Here is a 26,000-nt window from a genome sequence, read left to right on the forward strand (position 1 = left end):
TATGCATGACTGTGAAATACTGGTAGAAAAGTGATATAAACTTAAAAAAAATAAACAATCCCATCAAATATGCAGAGAAGCCATATTTTGTTTTCACTTTTTTTTTGCTCATCTTTAGTTTACATATTTTTTATGACTAATGATAATTTTTTGTAATGTTGAGATCCTATAGTGCCCTACTTTTTGTTCATTTCTCTTAATGGTTGCTTAAAGTACAAAACTACATTTTTGAAATGTAGTGATTTTATAGCAACCATTCAGTGGATTGAATTTTCCTTTGTGGAAAGGAAATGCATGTCCTAAGTTGCCTCTTGTTTAAAATATATGTATGTTTTTATATTGCCACTATAGGTATAAGATAAGTGTGCAGTACTGCACAAGTGTAAATGTATGGTATTAAAGACGTGAACAATGTGAAACAGTTTATAGTAATTCCTCTGTGTTTATTAAAAGACTTGAAGCTGCAAAGGATGATTATCGTGTTCACTGTGAAGAGCTTGAGAAACAGCTGGTTGAGCTTCAGCATCGGAATGATGAACTGACTGGTCTGGCAGAAGAATCCAGGGCCTTGAAAGATGAAATTGATGTTCTTAGGTATAGTGTGAATTGTTGCCACTCATAAAGGAGATTCCCATCATATGGTGAGGTTGTCCAGGTTTCAGGCTTGATATTTCTTAAAACAATGTAGTACTTCATTTCTCGCAAACAGATAACCAAAACGTTACAATATCAGATAAATGCAAAACATACCAGTAAACAAGACTAGGTGTAATAGATTTTTGTTTTTACATTTTAAAGTAATACAAAGTATTCCTATGCTTTGGTTATCATATATGTTATTACATTTTTTCCATATCTGAAAAAGATGCCATTCCACTGATGGTTAAGATGTAAGGCATTTTACAGATCTCCTAAGTAACACTGCCATTCTAAGCACAGCGATTTTAGTGGATTTGGACAGATGTCACCTTGCTTAAGACAGCACTTTAAATGTACTGCATTGTCAGGTATCCAGACTTCATTAATCTAAATTAATAGCAGCAAGTGAAGACCTATGAAATTTTCACCTGGAATGTTTTTGTATTGTAGGAGAATTTCTTTCCCTTAGTGAAGAGGAAAGTCTTCCTTTCCCTCGAGTTGATTTTTTTTTTTTTTTGAAAGAGGGGCAGAGTGAGATAGATTGGGCTCAAAGTAGGGTTGTCATATTTTGGTTGGGAAAGTCCTGGAGATTTGGGGAGAGGATACTGGGAGGAAGAGGTGGGGGAGGGGAGGGAGCTCAGCACAAATGTGACTCCATAGACTCTAACCTCCAAAGCGTTCCCAAATAGGCTATTTAATTGGAGGAATTAGCTTAAAGAAGAAAAGTGAAAGAAGGTAACTGGGATTCTCCACTTATGTTTACAGGGATTTTTCCTTAAAAGAACTCTCAAATAAACTATGCAGGTGTTCACTCAGAAAGGGGTTTTTAAAATTAAAAGATAAATAAAAGTGCAAACACACACAAGCACAGAACAAGTAAGCTAGCTAAGAGAAAATCAGGGTGGAGATGGTGGAAAGTAATTCTGCAGAAGTCTACAGCAGGGGTTTGGGGGATGTTAAATGTTTGAGAGCCACAAGACATGAACATCAGATTATGAGTGCCACAAGGAAGGAAGAAAGGAAGGCAAATAGATGGGAGAGGGGGAAGGAAGGTGGAGGGGGAAAGAAAGCAACTTTAACTTTTAAATGCATTCTCCAAGTTGCCAGCTGACTTGGCTTTGTGAAGTTCTTTAAAGAGACAAATTCCTTCTCCATGCCAGCCAATGGGATGGTGGGGGATTTGAGAGCTGCACTATATGTGTGAATGAGCCACAGTTTGGCCACCCCGGTCTGTAGTTTACAGTCTAGACAAAACAGGTCTGCAGAAGCAAGAAGAAGAGATTGGATTTATTCCTCACCCTTCACTCGGAGTCTCAGAGTGGCTTTCAATCTCCTTCCCTTCCCCTCCCCACAACAGACATCCTGTGAGGTAGGTGATGCTGAGAGAGCTCTTTTGAGAAAGCAGCTCTTTCAAGAACTGTGACTGACCCAAGGTCACCCAGCGGTTGCACTTGGAGGAGTGGAGAATCAAACCCAGTTCTTGCAGATTAGAGTCCGAGCACAATCACTGCTCCCAACTGATTCTCTACCAGCATTTCTTGGAGAAGAGGAGAAGGCCCAAGCACAAGCAGGGGTGCGTGGAGGATCCAAGGACACACACAAACTGCTATGGAGCAGGATGCCATACTTTATAGCAGGGGTGGCCAACGGTAGCTCTCCAGATGTTTTTTGCCTACAACTCCCATCAGCCCCAGCCATTGGCCATGCTGGCTAGGGCTGATGGGAGTTGTAGGCAAAAAACATCTGGAGAGCTACCATTGGCCACCCCTGCTTTATAGGGCAGAACTCTCCTTGAGGCAAGCTGATAGATTGGCCTCCAAAACAATGATTTAACAGTTTGTTTGGAGATGGACAATGATGTGGGAGAAGCTTGATGGGTTTTTCTGAGGTGTTAATGGTGCTTGACTACCTATAAGTACCAGGTGAGACAAGCTACTAGGTTTTGTGAATAGTGTTAAGTGTCACTTAAGGATAGATTGCCCAGAAACTGAATCTGTCTTGCCAAAACCTGAATCCAGGCAAGATGGAGGTTCTCTTGGCTGGGTGGGGGGAGCCATGGTTGGGTAGTCAACTCCTGACTCTTGATAGGGTGCCCTAACATCAGCTCCAACCATCAAGAGTCTGGGTGTGATCTTGGATGCCACCTTGTCTATGGAGGCCCAGGTCACAAAAGTTCCCAAGCTGACATTTTTCCAACTGTGCCGGGTTAGGCAACTGGCTCCCTACCTGTCTCATTCTAACCTAGCCACAGTAATCCATGCAACAGTCACCTCCAGGACAGATGACTGTAATTCACTCTATGCACCCTTGTGGCTGACCTGGAAGCCCCAGCTGATCCAGAACGCAGCTGTGAGGGTCCTCACAGGGACCCCTCAGATGGCACATATCCAACCAGTGCTGCTTGAGTTTCACTGGCTTCCACTGGAGCACTAGATCTGGTTCAAGGTTCTTGTTTTACCTTTAGGGCCATTAGTAGTCATGTACCTACGTAACTTCAGGACTGCCTCTCTCAATATGCCCCTGGTAGAGTGTTATGCTCTAGTAATAAAAACCTTCTGGTGGTCCCTGGCCTGAGAGAGATCTGGCTGTCCTTGACTAGGGCTATGGCCTTTTCAGCTGTGGCCCCCACTGGGTGGAACTCTTTGCCAGAGAAAATCCATGCCCTATGGGATTTATTACCTTTCCGTAGGTCTTGCAAGGCAGGGATGTCACACCAGGCATTTGGTTGAGGACAGCAATGGTCTGGCACTTTTATATTCCCACCTCCCCTTTTTTTATCCATATCCTCTCCACCAAGGGAGCTGGTGGATACTGAAATTATCTATCTTCGATATAAGATATAGTATTGCTTTTTGATTGTTTAAATGTATTTTAATATTATGTGCAGGGGTGGCCAATGGTAGCTCTCCAGATGTTTTTGCCTACAACTCCCATCAGCCCCAGCCATTGGCCATGCTGGCTGGGGCTGATGGGAGTTGTAGGCAGAAAACATCTGGAGAGCTACCGTTGACCACCCCTGATATTGTATTATGGCAAACTGATGTAAGCTGCCCTGAGCACCGTTTTAGGGAATTGGTGGCCTAGTAAATCAAAATAAATTAAATGGGTGAGGGGAAGTGAGACTGTTTTCAAGGTTTGTCCAAGGTGAGGTAAGATGTTCTTGGGAAACCTTTATCCTAAATTATGCATCTCTCAAGGAGGAGGTTGTTAGCTGGCCAGCCGCTCTTACTCATACTTCTGAACTATATGTCTAGACTTGTCTCTGGCTGGTATCCATTTTCTGTCATTTTGGACCAGGCTTTTATGATATTTGAGGTGATATTTGAGGAGAGGTGTTTATGGTTTTCCAGCTATAAACTACCCCTCAGTGAGAGGACGGGTATGACTGCTAACAAATCTGTAATTTTCTCCAGGACTCCTGACTTCTGTAGCCTAGAGATTTAGAAACCTTCAGGCCTTGCCTGGAGGTTGGAAACCCAGCTCAGCCCCCCAAAAATCTTAGTTTTGGAAGAGCTATATGAGGCTCATTTTGTTGGCTTGGGAAGCAATTTAAACCTCATATACAATCAATACCATATTTGTGCTAGTTTATGTTACCATGAATATTTTCAAGAAGTGTAGAAAGTGTGCATATGCCTTCCAGATTCCTGGATATAAGTTATATCAGAAGGATAGGGAGGGAAGGGTTGGAGGTGGGATGGCTCTGTATGTCAGAGAGGGTATACGGTCCAGTAAGACTGAGATCAGAGAATTAGACTCCCTTATAGAAATGCTTTGGGTTGAAACAGAGGGCTCAAAAGGCAATTTAACTATTGGAGTTTGTTATCGCCCACCAAATCAAACGATAGATGATTATAATATGATGGAAGGATTAAAGATAGTAGCTAAACATAAAAACTGTGTTGTAATAGAAATTTTAACTACCCACAGATTGATTGGGTCAATATGTGTTCGGGTAGAGAGAAAGAGACTGAGTTTCTTGATGCTCTCAATGACTGTGCTATAGAGCAGACGGTCTCAGAATCTACAAGGGGTGGGGCGATCCTGGATTTGGTCCTAAGTAATGCCCAAGACTTGGTGAGAGATGTAAGAGTGATTGCACCGCTTGGGAGCAGTGACCATAATGTTATTGATTTCACCATTTGTATAAATAGAGAGTTCCCCCAAAAGACCAGCACAACCACGTTTAACTTTCAAAGGGGCAAATTCTCTGAGATGAGGAGGCATGTGAAGAGGAAACTGAAAGGAAAGGTAAATACAGTCAAAACCCTTGGGGAAGCTTGGAGGCTATTTAAAACTACAATCCTAGAAGCTCAGATAAAATATATACCACGTTAGGAAAGGCACAAACAGGTATAAGAAAAGGCCCGAATGGTTAACAAACAAAGTAATGGAAGCTGTAAAAGGTAAGAAGGACTCCTTTAAGCAGTGGAAAGCCAGTCCAAGTGAGATTAATAAAAGGGAACACAGGCTGTGGCAAATCAAATGCAAGACTGTGATCAGGCAAGCAAAAGGGACTATGAGGAGCATATTGCAAAAAACATAAAGACCAGCAATAAAAATTTCCTCAAATAAATTAGAAGCAGGAAACCAGCCAGGGAGGCAGGGGGCCCTTGGATGACCAAGGGGTACAAGGATTACTTAAGGAGGATAGGGAAATGGCTAAGAAGCTGAATGCATTTTTTCCCTCTGTCTTCACTGTGGAAGATGAGAAGTGTTTGCCCGCTCCAGAACCACTAATTTTGGAAGGGGTGTTGAAAGACCTGAGTCAGATTGAGGTGACAAGAGAGGAGGTCCTACAACTGATAGACAAATTAAAAACTAATAAGTGACCAGGTCCAGATGGCATACATCCAAGAGTTCTGAAAGAACTCAAAGTTGAACTTGTGACAAAAATATATAATATTTCATTGAAATCTGCCTCCGTTCCTGAGGACTGGAAGGTAGCAAATGTCACCCCCATCTTTAAAAAGGGTTCCAGAGGATATCCGGGAAATTACAGGCCAGTCAGTCTGACTTCAATACTGGGAAAGTTGGTAGAAACCATTATCAAGGATAGAATGAGTAGGCACATTGATGAACACAGGTTATTGAGGAATACTCAGCATGGGTTCTGTAAGGGAAGATCTTGCCTCACTAACCTGTTACATTTCTTTGAGGGGGTGAACAAACATTTGGACAAAGGAGACCTAATAGATGTTGTTTACCTTGACTTCCAGAAAGCTTTTGATAAAGTTCCTCATCAAAGGCTCCTTAGAAAGCTCGAGAGTCATGGAGTAAAAGGACAGGTCCTCTTGTGGATCAAAAACTGGCTAATTAATAGGAAGCAGCGAGTGAGTATGAATGGGCAGTCTTCGCAGTGGAGGACAGTAAGCAGTGGGGTGCCGCAGGGCTCAGTACTGGGTCCCATGTGTCAGAACTTGTAATTGGTGAACCTTATGATGGTTGTGCCTGCTTAGCCTAACTGAATCCATATTGTAACTGTTGAGAAATAGCCAGCTTTGTATCTAGCGTCGTGCCCAAATGCTTTGCATTCCAATCGAACTGTGACCACTGGAGGGTGACGGGGAGTCCTTGGGAAACATCTGCCAGTACCCTTTGAAGCTCTGCCTCCCCCTCGCCGCTCCCGACGATGAGCCTTGAAAACAGAACAGGGCCTCCTGAAGGGTGGGAACCAGTTTGTTATTGTAACTAGCCTAGCTTAAAGAATCTAACCGCTGCTGAACTTGTTATTAGAATCAACTCGTCTTCTACCTGAACACAGTTCTCAATAAACGCTTAGACTTTAACCAGAGTTATGAGCCTCGTTTGACGTTCTTCAAGTTCTGACACCATGCTCTTTAACTTGTTCATAAATGATTTAGAGTTGGGAGTGAGCAGTGAAGTGGCCAAGTTTGCAGATGACACTAAATTGTTCAGGGTGGTGAGAACCAGAGAGGATTGTGAGGCACTCCAAAGGGATCTGTTGAGGCTGGGTGAGTGGGCGTCAACATAGCAGATGAGGTTCAATGTGGCCAAGTGCAAAGTAATGCACATTGGGGCCAAGAATCCCAGCTACAAATACAAGTTGATGCGGTGTGAACTGGCAGAGACTGACCAAGAGAGAGATCTTGGGGTCGTGGTAGATAACTCACTGAAAATGTCAAGACAGTGTGCGTTTGCAATAAAAAAGGCCAACGCCATGCTGGGAATTATTAGGAAGGGAATTGAAAACAAATCAGCCAGTAGTATCATAATGCCCCTGTATAAATCAATGGTGCGGTCTCATTTGGAATACTGTGTACAATTCTGGTCACCACACCTCAAAAAGGATGTTATAGCATTGGAAAAAGTCCAGAAAAGGGCAACTAGAATGATTAAAGGGTTGGAACACTTCCCCTTTGAAGAAAGATTAAAACATTTGGGGCTCTTTAGCTTGGAGAAACATCGACTGCGGGGTGACATGATAGAGGTTTACAAGATTATGCATGGGATGGAGAAAGTAGAGAAAGAAGTACTTTTCTCCCTTTCTCACAATACAAGAACTGGTGGGCATTCGATGAAATTGCTTAGCAGTCAGGTTAAAATAGATAAAATGAAGTACTTCTTCACCCAAAGGGTGATTAACATGTGGAATTCACTGCCACAGGAGGTGGTGGCGGCTACAAGCATAGCCAGCTTCAAGCGGGGGTTAGATAAAAACATGGAGCAGAGGTCCATTAGTGGCTATTAGTCACAGTGTGTATATATATGTAATTTTTTTGGCCACTGTGTGACACAGAGTGTTGGACTGGATGGGCCATTGGCCTGATCCTACATGGCTTCTCTTATGTTCTTATGTCTAGATCCAAGCTAGAGGACATGGTTCATGTGGGGTGGGAGTTAAGTCAGTTGGATTTCTTTACCCCTGTATTTTCCTATGTATAGGAAATCTTACTTTCAGTGCATAATTTCTATGGAGGAAATTAAACAGTTTCTGTAATATTGTATTTGATTCTTGTTTAATGTTGAAAATTGTAGCCTTTGGGAGAAATGTTCAGTTTGAGGCACAAAAGTTGTAAGTCAATTTAAGGCACAGAAGTTGTAAGTCAGCCTAGGAAATAGAAAGCAAAATGAAGCATCCCTGTTGAGGGTTGGAGAAATGAAACTTAAAGCTGACTTTACTGATTAATCAGGATCTGGGAGGGAGTGTCCGGTATAAAACTTACAAACAAGAGAACCACAAACAAAGAAAGGACACATCAAAGCACCAAAAAAGAGAGCTGAGGAAAAATCTTTGCTGGAGACTTTGGCTGCAGCAAGGACAAGAGGCTGACTTGAGAAAAGAACAAGGTTGAATTGCTGTGCTTTAGAATCTACCAGGGTAGTTGGGTTTAGCTAGATGTGTTTTCCTTTTTTACATTCTTATCCCAAATACTCTTACAGATTTTTTGTGTTATTTGGTTGTGTTATTTTATGTTATAAAGAAAAAGCTGTTGGTTGGAAGCAACCAAAAGGAGGGGGAAAGACTTCTAGTTAGTGGTAGATTACTGAAGGAGTGGAGTTGAAAGGGGGCCACAGATCTTGGGAAATTCCTAGGGATTTGGAGATGGTGCCAAGGAGGGCATAGGTTGGGGAGGGGAGGGAAGTCAGCATGATGTGATACTCAAAGTTGTCATTTCCTCCAGAGGAACTGATCTCTATAGTGTGGAGATCAGTTGAAATTCCATGCCCTTCCTTGAGTTTGGTGACCCTGACAGATATTGTTCTGGCTCACTTTCCCTGCCTCTTCCAGTGGAAGCTACTGCCCAACCTGTGATATTCTTTACCGTTACCACCAGTTAGGGATGCTAGTCTCCAGGTGGGAGCTGGGGATCCCCCAGAATTAACACTCATCTCCAGACTACAGAGATCATTTCTGAAGGAGAAAATGGATGCTTTGGAGGGTGGACTCTATAGCATTGTACCCCACTGAGGTTTCTGTCCTCCCTAAGCTCCATTCCTGAATCTCCAGTCATTTCTCAACCTAGATGTGACAACCTTAACCACCTATCCTGAGGTTCCACATATGAATGAACCAATGAACGAACTACTTAACTAATAATATAAGATAATGGTGATTATGCTTCAGATATACAGTTGCCAAGTCCAATTCAAGAAATATCTGGGGACTTTGGGGGTGGAGCCAGGAGACATTAGGGGTGGAGCCAAGATCAAGGCTGTGACAAGCATAATTGAACTCCAAAGGGAGTTCTGGCCATCACATTTAAAGGGACGGCACACTTTTTCAATTCCTTCCTTCCATAGGAAATAATGAAGGATAGGGGCACTTTTTGGGGGGCTCATAGAATTGGACCCCCTGGTCCAATCTTTTTGAAACTTGGGGGGTATTTTGGGGAGAGGCACTAGATGCTATACTGAAAATGTGGTGCCTCTACCCCAAAAAACAGCCCCCCCAGAGCCCCAGATACCCACGGACCAATTCTCCATGTTTTTCTATGGGAATAAATCTCCATAGGGAATAATAGAGTTCCCAGAAAACATTTTCCTTCCCTCCCCCCGCTTTCTGACGACCCTGAAGCAGAGGGAGGGCCTCCAATTGGGGGGATCCCCTGCCCCCACCTGGGGATTGGCAACCCTATTCAGATAACTTAATCCACAGCAGTAGGTTGCCAACCTCTGGGTGGAACCTGGAAATCTCCCACAATTACAATTTATCTCCAGACTGCAGAGATCAGTTCTTCTGGACAAAATGGCCACTTGGACAGAATATGACAACATAGCCCGCTAAGGTCCCTCCCCTCTCCAAACTTTACTCTCTCCAAACTCCACCCTCCCTCCCCCAATTTCAAGGAATTTCCTAACCTAGAGTTGACATCCCTACACGACAGTCAGTAGCAAAAGTGTAGCAATTATTATTATACTACTGATTTTTGTAATAACCAATCTTGAGTACCCAGAAAAAATATATGATGCTGGGTGTCTTAGGAAACAATCATAAGCAGGTATAATTGGAAGTAAGTTCCCAGTTATTCAGTGGGGCCTACTCCCGGGAAAATGTCTTTAAGTTTCAAGCCTTATTCATTTATCGCCAACACAAACTGATGTGTAACTAAGAACCCATAATATTTCAACTTGGAGGTGAGTCTGTATCAGCTTCTTAGCCTGTATTATTCTATGAAAAATTGAATGACTGCCAAAATAGTTTGTTTTTAACTGCACTCACTTCTGTGACAGCTTCCAGTTAGGGTTACCAGCCTCCAGCTGGCAGAGATCAGCTCCCCTGGAGAAAATGGCTGCTTTGAAGGGTGGACTTTATGGCATTGTACCATGCTGAAGCCTCTCCCCTCCCCAAACCCTGCCCTTTCCCAGATCCACCCACAAAATCTTCAGGTATTTTCCAACACAGACCTGGCAACCCTAGTTATGGGGGAGAGGGAAAACATAAAAATATGTGCAGTGGCCATTTGGTTCTTTGTAAGAAAACACTTTGCTCGCTCTCTGTTTTGCCATTACAGAACAGTTGCAGATAAGGCAACTAAGGTGGAAGCAACCATTGAGGTATACCGTAAAAAACTGGAGGATCTGAATGACTTTCGCAGACAGGTGAAATCTCTGCAGGAAACAAATATGATGTATATGCATAATACTGTTAGCCTAGAGGAAGAGCTAAAGAAAGCAAATGCAGCACGTGCGCAGCTGGAAACGTATAAAAGGCAGGTAAGAAATGTACCTTTCTTTACATTCTGCACATTGCTCTCTTTTCTCATTATTGCAGTTGTTTAAAAATGTGTTCTCCCTGATTTAGATGTAATCCAAATGCACACTAGTCATATTCAATCCTTTTTCTTCTTGCTGAATGAAGCAACTTTATTGTATTGTACTTGTGTATTTTTAAAAGTGGATTTGTTAGTGTATGGTAGGGCTAGTAGTCACCTTTCTGTGACTCAGTCTGGGGGAAACAGCTTGGTTGGGACTGGGAGAAATACACATTTAAATCTCCCCATCCTGTGCACCTTGGTAGCAATCCAGAAGTTTGTATGTCCTGCTTCACATGTGGGTTGCATGTTCACATTGATGTATTTACAAATAGAGACTTGCCCTCTCCCAAAGTGAGAGAAGGCCAAGCTTGAAATTATGTGAGAATTCTGCACTGAAAACTGAGGACTTCCATGGCAGAGCTCAGAATTGAACCTGGGTGTCACATACCCTTCCACTAATTCAGTCTGAGTAGGTTATGTGCTTTTGTGAGTCACAAAACATTATCTGAAGAAGTGAGCAGTGACTCGTGAAAACTCAGACCCACAAATGTTGTTACTCTTTAAGGTGTTGCTGGACCCTTGCTCTTTTTTACTGCTACAAACAGACTAACACTGCTACCCATCTTCATATACTAGCGATGACATGCTGTTCGGTGTGTTGTAGAAGGGTTCAAAGCTAGTTATTGGAGCTGCTGAAGAAATTCTGTGTTAAATGATACCACAATTCTGCCTAGACCCCCCTCCTTCCTCCTTTTTTTAAATCAACAAGTGTCAGACTTGGTTTGTTTTACTATTCACACAAGGTCCAAGAACTTCACAACAAACTCTCTGAAGAATCCAAAAGAGCTGATACACAGGCATTTGAACTGAAGCGACTAGAAGAAAAGCATGAAGCATTACTTAAAGAGAGAGAGGTGGGGCTTCTGTGAGTGTAATTGAAATGCATTAGTTTTTCTCAAAATAGCTGATTATAGATAAGATGCAGAAACAGTGATGCCTAATAAGGCCAGTTTCTGTTGCTACAAGACATGGAAGTTCTTAGACTCAAGAGACCTGGCTTTGGTCAGAATATAAAGCAGAAGGAGATGTACTGTAATTATAAAGTGGGCATTTCTACAGTATTAAAACAACATTATTAAATATGGCAGATACTTCTGCTAATGAAAGTAAATTTTGTATTGATTTTTGGTGAGCTCAAACATCAGATTGTTTAAAACTGGGTTTGCCAGCAGGATTCTTGGCCTAAAGCCAGAATTAAATGGCCCAATATTCTAATGAGGTCATTGCTGAAAGAAATCATACAGCATACTATGGAGCTCTCAAATATTAGTGCTAACAGGGGATTAAATGTAGAACTATTGTATGAAGCAAAGTAAGTGTGCGCCCTTTGCTTGGAGATGTGTGTGGTTGTGAAGCTTTATTGTAGATTGAGAGTCCTGAGGTTGGAAGGCATCAGGATGGAGAACAGGAAGTGATTCCTTAGAAGGGGCTTGCTTCCTTAGTTGATGAACCAATATCTTCTCGTATTGAGGATACCCTCATGTGGTTGGATTTGGAGTTGGGAGTAAATGATTTGGAGTTGAGAGTAAGCAGTGAAGTGGCCTAGTTTGCAGATGACACTACAGTTACAGGTAAGCAACCTGTCTTTCAGGGTGGTGAGAACCAGAGAGGATTGTGAGGCACTCCAAAGGGAACTGTTGAGGCTGGGTGAGTGGGCGTCAACGTGGCAGATGAGGTTCACTGTGGCCAAGTGCAAAGTAACGCACATTGGGGCCAAGAATCCCAGCTACAAATACAAGTTGATGCGGTGTGAACTGGCAGAGACTGACCAAGAGAGAGATCTTGGGGTCATAAGAACATAAGAGAAGCCATGTTAGATCAAGCCAATGGCCCATCCAGTCCAACACTCTGTATCACACAGTGGCAAAAAAAAAATTATATATACACACACACTGTGGCTAATAGCCACTGATGGACCTCTGCTCCATATTTTTATCTAACCCCCTCTTGAAACTGGCTATGCTTGTGGCCACCACCACCTCCTGTGGCAGTGAATTCCACATGTTAATCACCCTTTGGGTGAAGAAGTACTTCCTTTTATCCGTTTTAACCTGTCTGCTCAGCAATTTCATCGAATGCCCACGAGTTCTTGTATTGTGAGAAAGGGAGAAAAGTACTTCTTTCTCTACTTTCTCCATCCCATGCATTATCTTGTAAACCTCTATCATGTCACCCCGCAGTCGACGTTTCTCCAAGCTAAAGAGTCCCAAGCGTTTCAACCTTTCTTCATAGGGAAAGTGTTCCAGCCCTTTAATCATTCTAGTTGCCCTTTTCTGGACTTTCTCCAATGCTATAATATCCTTTTTGAGGTGCGGAGACCAGAACTGCACACAGTACTCCAAATGAGACCGCACCATCGATTTATACAGGGGCATTATGATACTGGCTGATTTGTTTTCAATTCCCTTCCTAATAATTCCCAGCAGGGCATTGACCTTTTTTTATTGCAAACGCACAATGTCTTGACATTTTCAGTGAGTTATCTACCACGACCCCAAGATCTCTTTCTTGGTCAGTCTCTGCCAGTTCACACCCCATCAACTTGTATTTGTAGCTGGGATTCTTGGCCCCAATGTGCATTACTTTGCACTTTTCTCCCTTTCTCACAATACAAGAACTGGTGGGCATTCGATGAAATTGCTGAGCAGTCGGGTTAAAACGGATAAAAGGCAGTACTTCTTCACCCAAAGGGTGATTAACATGTGGAATTCACTGCCACAGGAGGTGGTGGCGGCTACAAGCATAGCCAGCTTCAAGCGGGGGTTAGATAAAAATATGGAGCAGAGGTCCATCAGTGGCTATTAGTCACAGTGTGTATATATATGTAATTTTTTTGGCCACTGTGTGACACAGAGTGTTGGACTGAATGGGCCATTGGCCTGATTCAACATGGCTTCTCTTATGTTCTTATGTTGGGGGTATAAAATCTCTGTGTGTGCAAGAGGGCTCACTTGCCTGCTCCCTCCTCCACTGTACTGTATAAACTGCAACTATACAGACCCTTTTCTTTAGTTCTTGAAGTACAGATAGTGGCTGTGTGTGAGAGAGCTGCTTCACGCACCCGCCCTCCCTTGGCCAGCTAACTTACTGTAGCCTACTCAGGATTTTCTGGTCTGTGCTTGGAAAGGCCCAGCTGAAGACAGCCAAACAATAGTCTGCCTTGCTCCTTCCTGGCAGGTGGGCAAATATTTTTCTATCCTTCCCGTTTGTCTTCATAAAGGAAACTCATCACCACCCAGCATGCAATATGAGAAGTTAAGTTGCTTCATTTCACAGGAAATAATGCTTTTTTCTGAAATCAAGCTCTCCCTGACTATAAATCAAAGTTGGATTTTGGTAGCTGCTGATTTGATTCAGTCATTAAAGAGCAGGGTGTGTGATGAGTGTTTTGACTGTGATGAAATGGTTATCTAGAGTGGTGGTGGTAGACATCATGTGCTGTCTAGATAGGCTGACCGCTATTGTGAGGGATGAGCTAGAAGTCCTGGTGCACAGTGGGACCTGTGCTATTGGGAACTGTAAGGGTTTTTTTAAAAACAAGAAATTTAAAATGTGACAACTATTGTGGCAGGACTATACATATGCTTCTATAAAATACAAATACAAGTTGATGGGGTGTGAACTGGCAAAGACTGACCATGAGAAAGATCTTGGGGTCGTGGTAGATAATTCACTGAAAATGTCAAGACAGTGTGCATTTGCAATAAAAAAGGCCAACGCCATGCTGGGAATTATTAGGAAGGGAATTGAAAACAAATCAGCCAGTATCATAATGCCCCTGTATAAATCATTTGGAGTACTGTGTGCAGTTCTGGTCGCCGCACCTCAAAAAGGATATTATAGCATTGGAGAAAGTCCAGAAAAGGGCAACTAGAATGATTAAAGGGCTGGAACACTTTCCCTATGAAGAAAGGTTGAAACGCTTAGGGCTCTTTAGCTTGGAGAAACGTCGACTGCGGGGTGACATGATAGAGGTTTACAAGATAATGCATGGGATGGAGAAAGTAGAGAAAGAAATACTTTTCTCCCTTTCTCACAATACAAGAACTCGTGGGCATTCCATGAAATTGCTGAGCAGAAAGGTTAAAACGGATAAAAGGAAGTACTTCTTCACCCAAAGGGTGATTAACATGTGGAATTCACTGCCACAGGAGGTGGTGGCGGCCACAAGCATAGCCACCTTCAAGAGGAGGTTAGATAAAAATATGGAGCAGAGGTCCATCAGTGGCTATTAGCCACAGTGTGTGTGTGTGTGTGTGTGTGTGTGTGTGTGTATATATATATTTGGCCGCTGTGTGACACAGAATGTTGGACTGGATGGGCCATTGGCCTGATCTAACATGGCTTCTCTTATGTTCTTAAAAGATGTCCATTATCTAAAAATAATAGTATGAACAATTGCTGTCTATATGTTGCACATTCATTATTGATAAGACTGTAAAGTCCTCAGTCCAGTGAACTATAGAAGGTGGGCATTTATCTTTCCAGGGTTATACCTGGAAAATGTAGCTGTATGGTCCTGGAGGAAAGATTTAGGTCACAAATTTACATTATTAGGGAGAAGATTAAATATTAAGACCTCAGAGATCACTATCAGTCCTAACCACAGGGCCACTTGGACAGGCAGAGATTAGGTGTTTCTGCACAGATGAGAAAATGGTGCTAAGAGTAAGGATGTAGATTTGTTAGAAAGTGAAGAACTTTCTGAGAGATGCTTTTCATTTTAACAATGAAAGAGATGCTCTTCATTTTAACCAAAAGAGAACCAGGCTTCTAGTGCTTAATATAAAAAAGGTGGCAGCAGCTTTTAAATTAACACTGGGGGGATATCAACATGAACTGGAGAGCCTTTGGTTTGAGATGACTCATCCCAAAGGGATGATGTGATAAACTATTGAGACCAGGCTGGGACTTCAGGATGAGAGTAGGGCAGTAAAGGAGTGCTGTGTGACTTAGGGAGGCAGAGATTGTTTGGAGAAGGAAATAAGAAATAAGAAAATTAATCTGATGCTGTTATTCCTGGATATAAACTCTATATACAGGACAGGGAGGGACATTTTACTAGTGGTTTTGTTCTGTATATCAAAGAGTGCATAGAATCAAATAAGTCTGTAAACATTAAGGGAATGAACTTCCCTGTGGAATTGCTGTGTTGAAATACCAGGGCCTATGGATTACTTACAAGTGGTGTGTACTGTCATTTCTCAGATCAAAACTGAGTCGGCTCTTGAGAGGGAGAAGGAAATAAGATAAATGACTATACTGGAAAATAATAGTAGGTAGCTTCAGCTTTTTGCAGAGGACCAAATATCTATGGTAATGTGAAGCTGCCCTATACTATCTGAGTATAATCTGCTGTGACCAGCAGCTCCTGTCTAGGATCTTAAATTTTCCCAGAGTTTCTTTACTTGAGATGTTAGAGATTTTCAGCAGGTATTCTACCAAGAGATAGCCTCTAATGGCTTTATTCAGGAACAGTTTCTCTTTGATTTACCATTACTTTGACTAAACATTTTTAATTTTATTTTCAGAGGTTGATAGTGCAACGTGATGCACTAAAAGAGACAAATGAAGAACTTAGGTGTTCACAAATGCAGCAGGATCACCTCAACCAAACAGGTTCTTCCCTTTCTCCCCCTTTCTGTTCTTTCCCTTTTTATAATTCCATAAACTAGAAAGAGCCTTACTGAGGTGCAGTCTTTTTTTCCAGATACATCTGTTGTGACAAGTCATGAAAATCTTGCTGCTGAAATTCTGCCTGTGGAATATAGGTAAGAAAAGAGCTTGCAAAAATCATAATATCCTAAAGGGGGAGGGGAGTTGGAGGGAGGAATATGTTGTGCCTGAGTTTTATCTAGTAATGTCCTTGAAGCCTTGACCTGCATGGCTTTGACCTATCCAATGTCATCAGATCTCAGAAGCTAAGCGTGGTTGCCCCTGGTTTATAGCACTCGGATGGAAGACCACCAAGAAAGTCCAGGGTTGCTGTGTAGAAGCAGGCAATAACAAACTGCTTCTCTTGGTCAGCATAAGTTGGCTGTTGCTTGACCACACTTTCCACCACCAATGGCCTTGAGACAGCAGAGTTAGCAAGGCTCAGTAACACTTCAAAATCATTCTGGAATCTGGATTCTTATGGGATCTGCTATATAGATTTTTAATGATGGAAAAACTACTAACATCTCTATGAAAAGGTCCTAATTGGAATCTGATGAGAGTAGTTCAGTTTAACTTCCATTTTAAGAAAAAATGTCTCCCCTTCCATAAAAGAGATTTTTTATAATATGAGAGAATTGTCTTTGTGTGTAACAGTGCAGTTTATAATTATCCATGTGTGCTTACAAGTCTGCCTATACTTCTTAGGTAGTCTTCTAATTCAATGCTTTAGTATTACAGGAAACCAACTCTTTCTATATATATTTCACTTTGCTTATATTGAGCAGGATAGAAATCCTGGCAAATAAATTTATTGGGATTTCTATCCCTCCATCCCACCAAAACAGGCTCAGGGAGGGTCACAACCAGAATAAAATACAAGATATCATTAAAACATAAGAATATTAAAATATAGCATATAAGCAAAGTGAAATATATACTTGTTAATTGTGCATTGTAACATATTGTATATTGCCCAATTCCAGATCTCTTGGAGGGAAAGATACTGAAGTAAAACAATACCTTCTAGAAAACACTTCAGTCATAAATTTTCTTTCTAAACTTTAGAGAAATGTTTATTAGACTACAGCATGAAAACAAAATGCTCCACTTACAGCAGGAGGGATCAGAAAATGAACAGATTATGAAACTTCAAGAGAAGCTAGAACAAAAGCATCGGACAATAAATGAACTGGAAACAGAAAACAGGTGATCCCCTCTCTTATATCTAGTATTTTGAAAAACTTACATGTACATGACAGTTTTTTTTAAAAAAAAAAACCTACTAGGTGAATCAAAATATTGAGAGGCAGTATGCAAACTATCAAAGAACAATTCTTCAGTCGGCAAAAATGGGTGACTTATCTGTTTTTTCCTATTTTTCATTCCTTGAAACTTGTGCTTCAGGAATCTGAGTAAATTAAAGTGCAAAACAACAAGCTCAGGCTTTCTTTTTAGTTGTGCAAATACCCAGGGTTTTTTCTAGTATTTAATTAATCTTAGTCATCCGTCATCATTTCACCCTTCTGCAGATCCACTAACATCCAAATCATGATACACCAAAAGCAGAAAACAGGAGTAAAAAAGGGGCAGGAATTAAAAAAAATTCTAAACTGATTTCTCACTAGTGTTGCTCCACCTCTAGGCTTCCATTTTACTCTGATGCAAATGATTGATTTCCCACCAGTTGCTCTGTAGGCCCATTTTGAAGCGCAGCTCCCTCCAGTTTCCCTGGCAGTTTCTTAATACTTAGAAGACAGCATTACAAAACTGCAAGGGGAACTGGAGGGAGACATGCCTCAAAATGGTGGGAAATCAATCGCTTGCACCAGGGAAAAAAGAAGCCTGGCGGTGGAGCAATGCTAGTGAGAAATCGATGCTAATGTAAATATACTAGAAGTCTTTTCATTCTTTACTCAGCAATTGTGTCTGCTGCATCTCAACTATTACTAAGCAACTATTTGTTTTGTTTTGTGCAATAACTGTGTAAAGTGTCTCAACCTTCTCATTCAAGCACATGGTCTCACTGCATTTTCCACAAATGCACAGATTTATACCATTTTTTTTTCTGCAGTGGCTACTGCCTAAAGTACAAAAAGGTGATAATTGTATTGCTGTGGACAGTTCCAGCACTAGGTGAATGTTCTGTTTCCCTCTGATGAAGTCTGCATGGCAAAATGTGTAAAGACTTTGTACAATAATAAACAGTCAGCTATCCTTTTTGTTCTGTTGGCACATTCCTGGGTGCATCCCATTTTTTTCTTCATACTACCTATAGCCCTGCTACAAACATGTTCTTTCCCTTTCAGTAAACCTTAACACAAAAGATACTACACTTCCCAAGGTTACTATCAGAACTATTTTTAACATTATTTCCAACAAGCACGGTCCTTTCAAAGCATTACTCTTCTTCACTAGACAATTACTATCTTGCTTTCTTTATGTTCTTCTGTACATGCAACTGGTTCGGGATTTAAAAAAAATGTTTTCCAATAGACTGAGCAAGGAGCGTATTAGGGAGCTACAGCAGCAAATTGAAGACCTCCAAAAGACCTTGCAGGAGCAAGAGTCCAAGCCAGAAGGTGATGGGGTAAGTGCAGATATCCATGGTATTTTCCAAGATAAAACTATAAAACTATTCACTGTTATTTGTATGAGAATCATGATCTTGTTGTCAAATATTTGACTTTTAGTGAACATTCTATGACTGGCAATTGCTGTCAGCTGACCCTGTTAAAAACTGAAAATACAAGCACAATTTTTTGTATTCACCATAAAAACAAGCCAATGTTCAGGAGTTATTAGGCGATCCTGTTGAGAAATGAGCTAGCGTGATGCTCTGGGTGCAGAGCTGGGTTTTTATATGAGACTCCAAATCACTGTAAGCTTGTTGAGTAGCCTTTAGCAAGTCACTCTTAAATTACCCTACCTTACAAAGTGGTTGTGGGAATCAATGAGAAACTCTGAATTGCTTTGCATACAGTTGGTTGTTTATAGTGTAGGGTTGGTAGGTGAATGTAGAAGCGGTCATAAAATATTAAACTGCTATATATTTATATTTGATGTATTTCCTGTACAGCATCTATTAGATACTGATGGGAACAAGTTACTGGAGCATATATGTATTTTTAGCTGAACCTAATACATTTCTAAACATTTTAACTTGTTTTTGTAGTCAAGCAAGTTGAAGCAGAAGATAGCGGCACATATGTAAGTTTTAAGAATTAATTTGTACTTATTGAATCTACCAAGTATATATATGCATGAGAGAGAAAGGGAAGAGAAAGTCTCTTGACTATGCCCTTAGCAAAAAAAACCACCTCAAGATCTCTTGTCCTTGCAGTGCTAATATAGAAGGGGAGGAGGTCCCACCAACTCTCCCTATAACTCAAGTTATCCCAGTTACTTTTTTAGTTACTTATATTCCACAGCCCCAGATAACTTGGGATTCATAGTAGATAGTTCAATGACAGTGTCAACCCCATGTGCTGCAATGATGAAAAAGGCAAACTCTGTGTTAAGGATTATTAGGAAAGGAACTGAAAATAAAATAGCCAATATTATATGCCCCTGTGTAGATCCATGGTGCAGCCTCATTTAGAACACTGTGTGCAGTTTTGGTCACCATATCTCAAAACAGGACATCACAGAGCTGGAAAAAGTACATAAGAGGGCAACCAAGATGATCTAGGGGCTTAGAGCATTTTCCCTATCTGGGAAGGCTGAAGAATCTGAAATTGTTCAGTTTAGAAAAAAGGCAGATAAGGGGGATATGATAGAGGTTTGTAAAATTATGCAAAGTGTAGAGGGAGTTGGAACAAAGAGACCTTTTTCTCCCTGTCCCATAATAATAGAACTTGAGGGCCTTCCATGAAGCTGATGGGCAGTAGATTCAGAACAGACAAAAGATAATACTCCTCTACACCAGGGGTGGCCAACGGTAGCTCTCCAGATGTTTTTGCCTACAACTCCCATCAGCCCCAGCCAGCATGGCCAATGGCTGGGACTGATGAGAGTTGTAGGCAAAAAACATCTGGAGAGCTACCGTTGGCCACCTTTGCTCTACACAGCAAGTGTTTAAAATGTGGAATTAATTGCCAAAAGAAGTAGTGATGGCCACAGGCACTGACAGCTTTAAAAGGCAATTAAATAGATTCATGGAGGATAGGTTATCAGTTGCTACAAGCCATGGTGACTAACAGGAACCTCCAGTCAGCATCTGAATATAACTGCTGGGGGTCAACATCAGCAGAAGGACTCATACTCTATGCCCTGTTGTTGACCCATCATGGGAACTGATTGGCCACTGTGTTAGACAGGATGCTGAACTAGATGAACCACACTAGTTTGACCCAGTGCTCTTCTTATGTTCTTATTTATGTGCAATCTTCAGTTTTAAATTTGAACTCTCCCAAAGTGTCCTATTTTTATTAGAGATCCTGTATAACAAAATTAAAATACTGTTGTTCCCACTTTCTTGCTTTTACTTAAACCCGTTTAGTTCTTGGGCCTAAACCTTTAGGCCTTTAAAGCCTAGGGTATTTGACACAGAATTTGTCCTTTAAAAAAAACATTTAATATCTTCAGTTTTTTAAGTTCCTGTTCTGGAAATGGATGCATCTTATTTGATATTTTAACATGGCAACTCAGAGCATTCATCTTGCTCTTTTTCACAATGATTGCCCATCATTTAAAACTGTATTATAAAATTACAAGTACCAGTTTGTTTCATATCTTTCCATTAGAGTGAGTTCCTAAGTATATGAATAGTATGATCTGATCTCTGTATCAATATATCTGTATCTTTCAGGGAAAAACTGAACGAAGTCCATGATGAATTGCAGAAGAAGGAGGCTCTTCTTGCAGACCTCCAACCAGATCAAAATCCAAATGGTAAAGATTCCATGACTAGCTACATATTGGCTTGTATCCAACCACCCCTAAATGGAAGGCACTAGTGAATGGCATTTCCCCCTCTTTTCCCTCAACCCCTGCAGTCCTAACAACAGGGGTGGAGAACCTTTTTTCTGCCAAGGGCCATATGGATATTTATAACATAATTCGCGGGCCATACAAAATTATCAACTTAAAAAACAGTGCTCCATCAAGGGAGAACAATTCAGGCCAGCAAAATTAATGCAAATAATTGTTTTTCTATTTGAAGTCATGTGGGGATAGCCTAATTTTGCACATACACACACACCCCAACCCACTGCCATAGGCAAATGCCTAGGTCCAGGGCTTTTTTTGGTAGAAAAAGCCCAGCAGGAACTCATTAGCATATTAGATCACACACTAATTAGCATATTAGGACACACCATCTGGGATAATCAAGTGCAAATTGAACTGGTGGTAGCTGGGTAATAAAGGAAAATAAAGAAAGGGGATAAGAAAGTAGAATAAAAGGAAATAAAGAAATGGGGGGAAGAAATGGGGAAAAGAGGGAAATGGGAGAATAAAGAAATAAAGAAATGTGGGAAAGAAAGGAAAATAAAGAAATGGTGGAATAAAATGGGAATAAAGGGAAATAAAGAAAGACGGGGAAGAAATAGAAATAAAGAAAAGGGAGAAAGAAAGGTAATAAAGGAAAATAAAAAGGGGGGAATAAAGGGGAGCAAAGGGAAATGGGGGGACGGGAAATAAAGGGAAACAAAGAAATGGGGAGAAGAAATAGAAAGAAAGGGAAATAAAAAAATGAGGGGGAAACTTACCTGAACTGTGACAGTGACTTTTCCAGGCCCTGCAGCGATCCTGACTGGCCAGCCAGGCCCCAGGGAGGCCACTGCGCGGCTGGGCCACATGATCCCTGCCGGCCAGCCGGCCCCTGGGGAGGCTGCTGCATAGTGCAGCTGCGCCTCACAATCCTCATCGGCCAGCCGGATCCCAGGGCCACCATGTGGCTCGGCTCATCAATCCCCGAGGGCCAGACCAAATGGTCTCAAGGGCCGTAAACGGCCTCAGAATGGACATTCCCCACCCCTGCCTAACAAGATACCTGGTGTCACAAGAACAGCTGACTTCATAGGGCTATATAGAAGAGAAACGAGGAGATGAAATAATTCCTCTTCTGTCAGTGGAACTGCACTTGCAAAAGGGAGTGGTTATTTCATTATAGTTGTTCTCACTTGATTCCTACATAAGCCTCTATGGAGTTTGTGTGTTGGTGTCTTGTGCTGCTAGTCTGTCAAACAAATGGAAGAATGTATTTCATCTTCTCTTTTTTTCATAATTTTATTTCTATTGAACTTTGATATGGTTAATTTTTAAAAAGGCTATGTAATGCCCTAGATAGGAACAACCAAAGTAACGCAACATGGTCTGTGAGTATTCAAGTCCTCCATAGCATTTTGATCAGTTGTACTGTTTTTATATTTGCAGTTAGAATTTTCTGAAAGCCAAAGGCATACAACTTGACACCATCTCCATTCCAGCATGACCCAGCCTAATCAAGTCTGCAGGCCCTAGGGTTAAGGACCTGGACCCCCCCCCCCCCACACACACACACACTAGCATAAAGGTCTTAAAAGTACTTCAAGATTGTTTTGTATTATTTGGTTAGTCCTAATAAAAGTTATTGCATAGCTTTTGGCTTTGCAATCTTTGTTAAATTATTAGTTGTAGTACATCAGTGAGTGTGTGCTGAGATTCCTGAGTTCTACTCTGGAGGTGCAGCTGGATAGTTAAGAAGAAACCTGCAAGCCATGCTTCCACCAGTCAACCAACTTGTTTCATTGGCGACTGGGAAGTATAGCACTCTTTTTGTAGGCCATAAATGTAAATAGTTTTTAATCCCTCTAGAGAATGCTGCATCCCAGTGGTACTTCAATCTCATTCCTTGTTTCAGGTTAGATAAGACTCAAAACAAGGAACATCATACCAATAACCCTCAGGGAGGGAACTCTTTAAAACTACTTTATTGATAATATATTACTAAAATATATTATATAACTTTACATCTCACAAGAATAAATAACCAGCAAGGCGATTATATTCATGTGTGGTGGTCATGCTGTGCAGTGTGACAGTTTTTTGGGAAAATATTTGTAGAAATAGAAAATATGCATCAAATTATTTATGACACACCAGCACTGGCTTTGTTAACAATCATGGGGGGAGGGGGGATCAAAATGAAAAAGTGACATCTAATGGGTTAATAGCATTTCCATAGGGCAATAGCAAAATGTTGGAAATCCACAGAATTTTTAGCATTACATTTTTAGTATTCCAAGCTATGGCAAATAGCTATGGCGGCAAAATTGACACACCATCTTCGAGTAATCAGAAACGTGGCACAAGAATATTTCTTATATGAATCAAAGTGGTTTTCAACATCTATTCATGCCCTTCCTCAAATTATGGGAAAGAAATTAAGTATAAAGTATATAAATAGTTATTTTTAGGAAAATGCCATTAATGTTTTCCACTCAGCTATATCTGTAAGATAATTTTTAAAAAATGTGTTAAATTTTAAGCCCTCTTGACAATAATTTGATTCAACATTGTCTTTTCTTGGTATTTTGTGTGTGCTTTTCTTTTTAAGCTTGTTTCTGTTTGTGACTTAGAAGGTTTATTTAGAGCAGTGCTGGTGTTTTGTCTTATTTGGATTATGGTGCATGGACTCTTATCTGGGAGAACCAGATTTGATTCCCCACTCCTCCACATGCAATTGCTGGAATGACCTTGGGTCAGTCATAAATCTCTCAGAGCTGTTCTGCTCAAGCAGTTTCTCTGAGAGCTTTCTCAGCCCCACCTATCTCGCAGGGTGTCTGTTGTGGGGAGGGGAAGGGAAAGGAGATTGTAAGCCACTCTGAGACTCCTTCGGGTAGTGAAGGGAGGGGTATAAATCCAATATCTTGTATGGAAAATTAATACAATTATTTTAAAAATCAGAAAAAAAGATGATTCATTTGTATGCTGATAATTTCATGGTGTTTTCCACTAAATAGCACAAAAAATTGAAGAGTTGGAAGCAGCTTTGCATAAGAAAGATGAAGATATGAAATCAATGGAAGAGAGATATAAGATGTACTTGGAAAAAGCAAGAAGTGTGAGTATCGTGGTTTATGACATCAGTGGACAGGACCGGATCTACATGTTTTTTGAGGGGGGGGGGAATTAAAAAATGGTGCCCCCTTATGGACCCATTCTACCTTATGGGCCCATAGAATAGAATGGACTCCATACCCAATTTGGCGCCCCCCCCTCCAATGTGCCCAGGGCAAGCACTCCCTTCTCCCACCCCTCAGATCCATCCCTGTCAGTGAATTCATTTCAGAAATGTGATGCTCTTTCTCACACCCAATATCATTGCATTTAAAGGATTAGTTTGACACCTTTTGATCAGACTTCCTAATTTTATTGTTTTAGTGTCCACCCAACAATATTATGTCACCATATGCTTTCAGTATTTGCTGGGCTGGAAAATACTATGTTATTTTGCGGCAATGCATCCAAGCATATTTTATCTTTAAATTCATTTTCTGACTGAATGTAAGGCTAATAAAGTCCAAAGCATTTTTAATGTTCATTGTCATGCAGGTGATAAAGACCTTGGACCCTAAACTAAATCCAGCATCAGCTGAAATCATGTCACTAAAAAAACACCTGACTGAAAAAGACAAAAAAATTGAAGCACTTGAGGTAAAAAATAATTTATAAAGATCCTTTACATTTTCCTCTGGAAGTTACAACTAATTTGATTACAAAAACTAAGTATGTTGTGGGACAATTCAAAGAAGACAGAGAGAATCAGAATACTGTGTTTATTTTTTTAATTTATGTATTTGAAAATGTCTATTCATATTTCCACATTTTCATAGTGCAAAAGAAAAATCTACCCAAAATATAGCAACATACAGTAATCATCGTCCATAGAAATAATTCCTAGAAGAGAAACTATCAAAATCAATCTGTGTATGTCTTACAAAACAAAACCAGCTCACAAACCTTACAGAAGGCTAGTAAAGATGAAGCATGAGATCTTGCCATCGTAAAGCAAACCATTTGGGGGGAAGATACTGCCAGAAGAGTGCAGGGATGGTTTAAATTTGTACCTGGATTCCTACTGAGAGAACCGATCCTTCAAGTACATAGGTCCCAAGTCATGAGGGGCATTAAAGGTGGAATACCTAATACCTCCGATTGAACACAGAAGCAAGTAGGCAACCAAACAAGTTATTTCAAGTTCAAATGCATGCCATCAGGACTTTATCAAAAGGTGATCTACTGCATTCTGTACGAATTAAAGCTTCTGGCTTGTCATGCAGTGAGACCCTGTGCAAAGCATATTACAGTAATCCATCCTAGGGGCAACACAAGCATAGTTCAGCATGGTCATATTTGGGTCATATTTGTTACATCAGGAAGGGAAGATTACCTGCAGACTAAATGCAGATGCTAGATGATAGTGTGAATATACAGTACTTTTATTCATGGATATTTATGGATTGTCCTAGAAAAAGATGTAAACTTTGCTTATTTAATAACTCAGCTGTGAATGTTGAGACTCATACAGTTTCTTCCACATACATCTCATAGTTATAAATTTATTCTAGGGAGAATGTAAATTGGCTAAGATACGTGACTATGAAGAGAAGTTAATTGTTTCTGCATGGTATAACAAGGTAAGTTGACCAGTGGGTGGGTGAGAGATAGAAGATCACGCATGAACATGAGGAAAATAAATATTAATACTTTTCATAATCAAAATAATCACTCTTATCACCCACCTTCTCACTTCCAGCTGCAGTGGCAGCAGCTTCATGCGGGTTCCAGCTGCCATCCTCTGCACAGGAAATTGGATTTTGAAGGCTGCTTAGTTATTGTTTCACATTTTTAAAATGAAGTGAAGATGCCAATTGTGCCATTTAGCCTGCATAGGCTAAATTTTTCAAAGAAAACTATGGCACATCCTATTTCTTTCCACAT

At 40.9% G+C, this 26,000-nt stretch overlaps 1 protein-coding gene across 2 annotated transcripts in view; it reads left to right on the top strand.

Annotated features, from left to right (window-relative positions):
- Nucleotides 1–26,000, top strand: part of HOOK1 (hook microtubule tethering protein 1) — a 72,103-nt gene that overhangs the window by 41,189 nt on the left and 4,914 nt on the right. For both annotated transcript variants that reach the window (XM_060231896.1, XM_060231897.1), the window contains 12 exons: nt 454–594; nt 10,116–10,317; nt 11,162–11,272; nt 15,950–16,037; nt 16,129–16,189; nt 17,142–17,282; nt 18,570–18,663; nt 19,249–19,283; nt 20,884–20,966; nt 24,020–24,120; nt 24,612–24,713; nt 25,628–25,696. In XM_060231896.1, the coding sequence (XP_060087879.1) occupies nt 454–594; nt 10,116–10,317; nt 11,162–11,272; nt 15,950–16,037; nt 16,129–16,189; nt 17,142–17,282; nt 18,570–18,663; nt 19,249–19,283; nt 20,884–20,966; nt 24,020–24,120; nt 24,612–24,713; nt 25,628–25,696 (1,228 nt within the window). The remainder of the gene's footprint in view (nt 1–453; nt 595–10,115; nt 10,318–11,161; nt 11,273–15,949; nt 16,038–16,128; nt 16,190–17,141; nt 17,283–18,569; nt 18,664–19,248; nt 19,284–20,883; nt 20,967–24,019; nt 24,121–24,611; nt 24,714–25,627; nt 25,697–26,000) is intronic.

The sequence above is a fragment of the Heteronotia binoei genome, chromosome 2 (genome assembly GCF_032191835.1).
Source record: "Heteronotia binoei isolate CCM8104 ecotype False Entrance Well chromosome 2, APGP_CSIRO_Hbin_v1, whole genome shotgun sequence".
Lineage (NCBI taxonomy): Eukaryota > Metazoa > Chordata > Lepidosauria > Squamata > Gekkonidae > Heteronotia > Heteronotia binoei.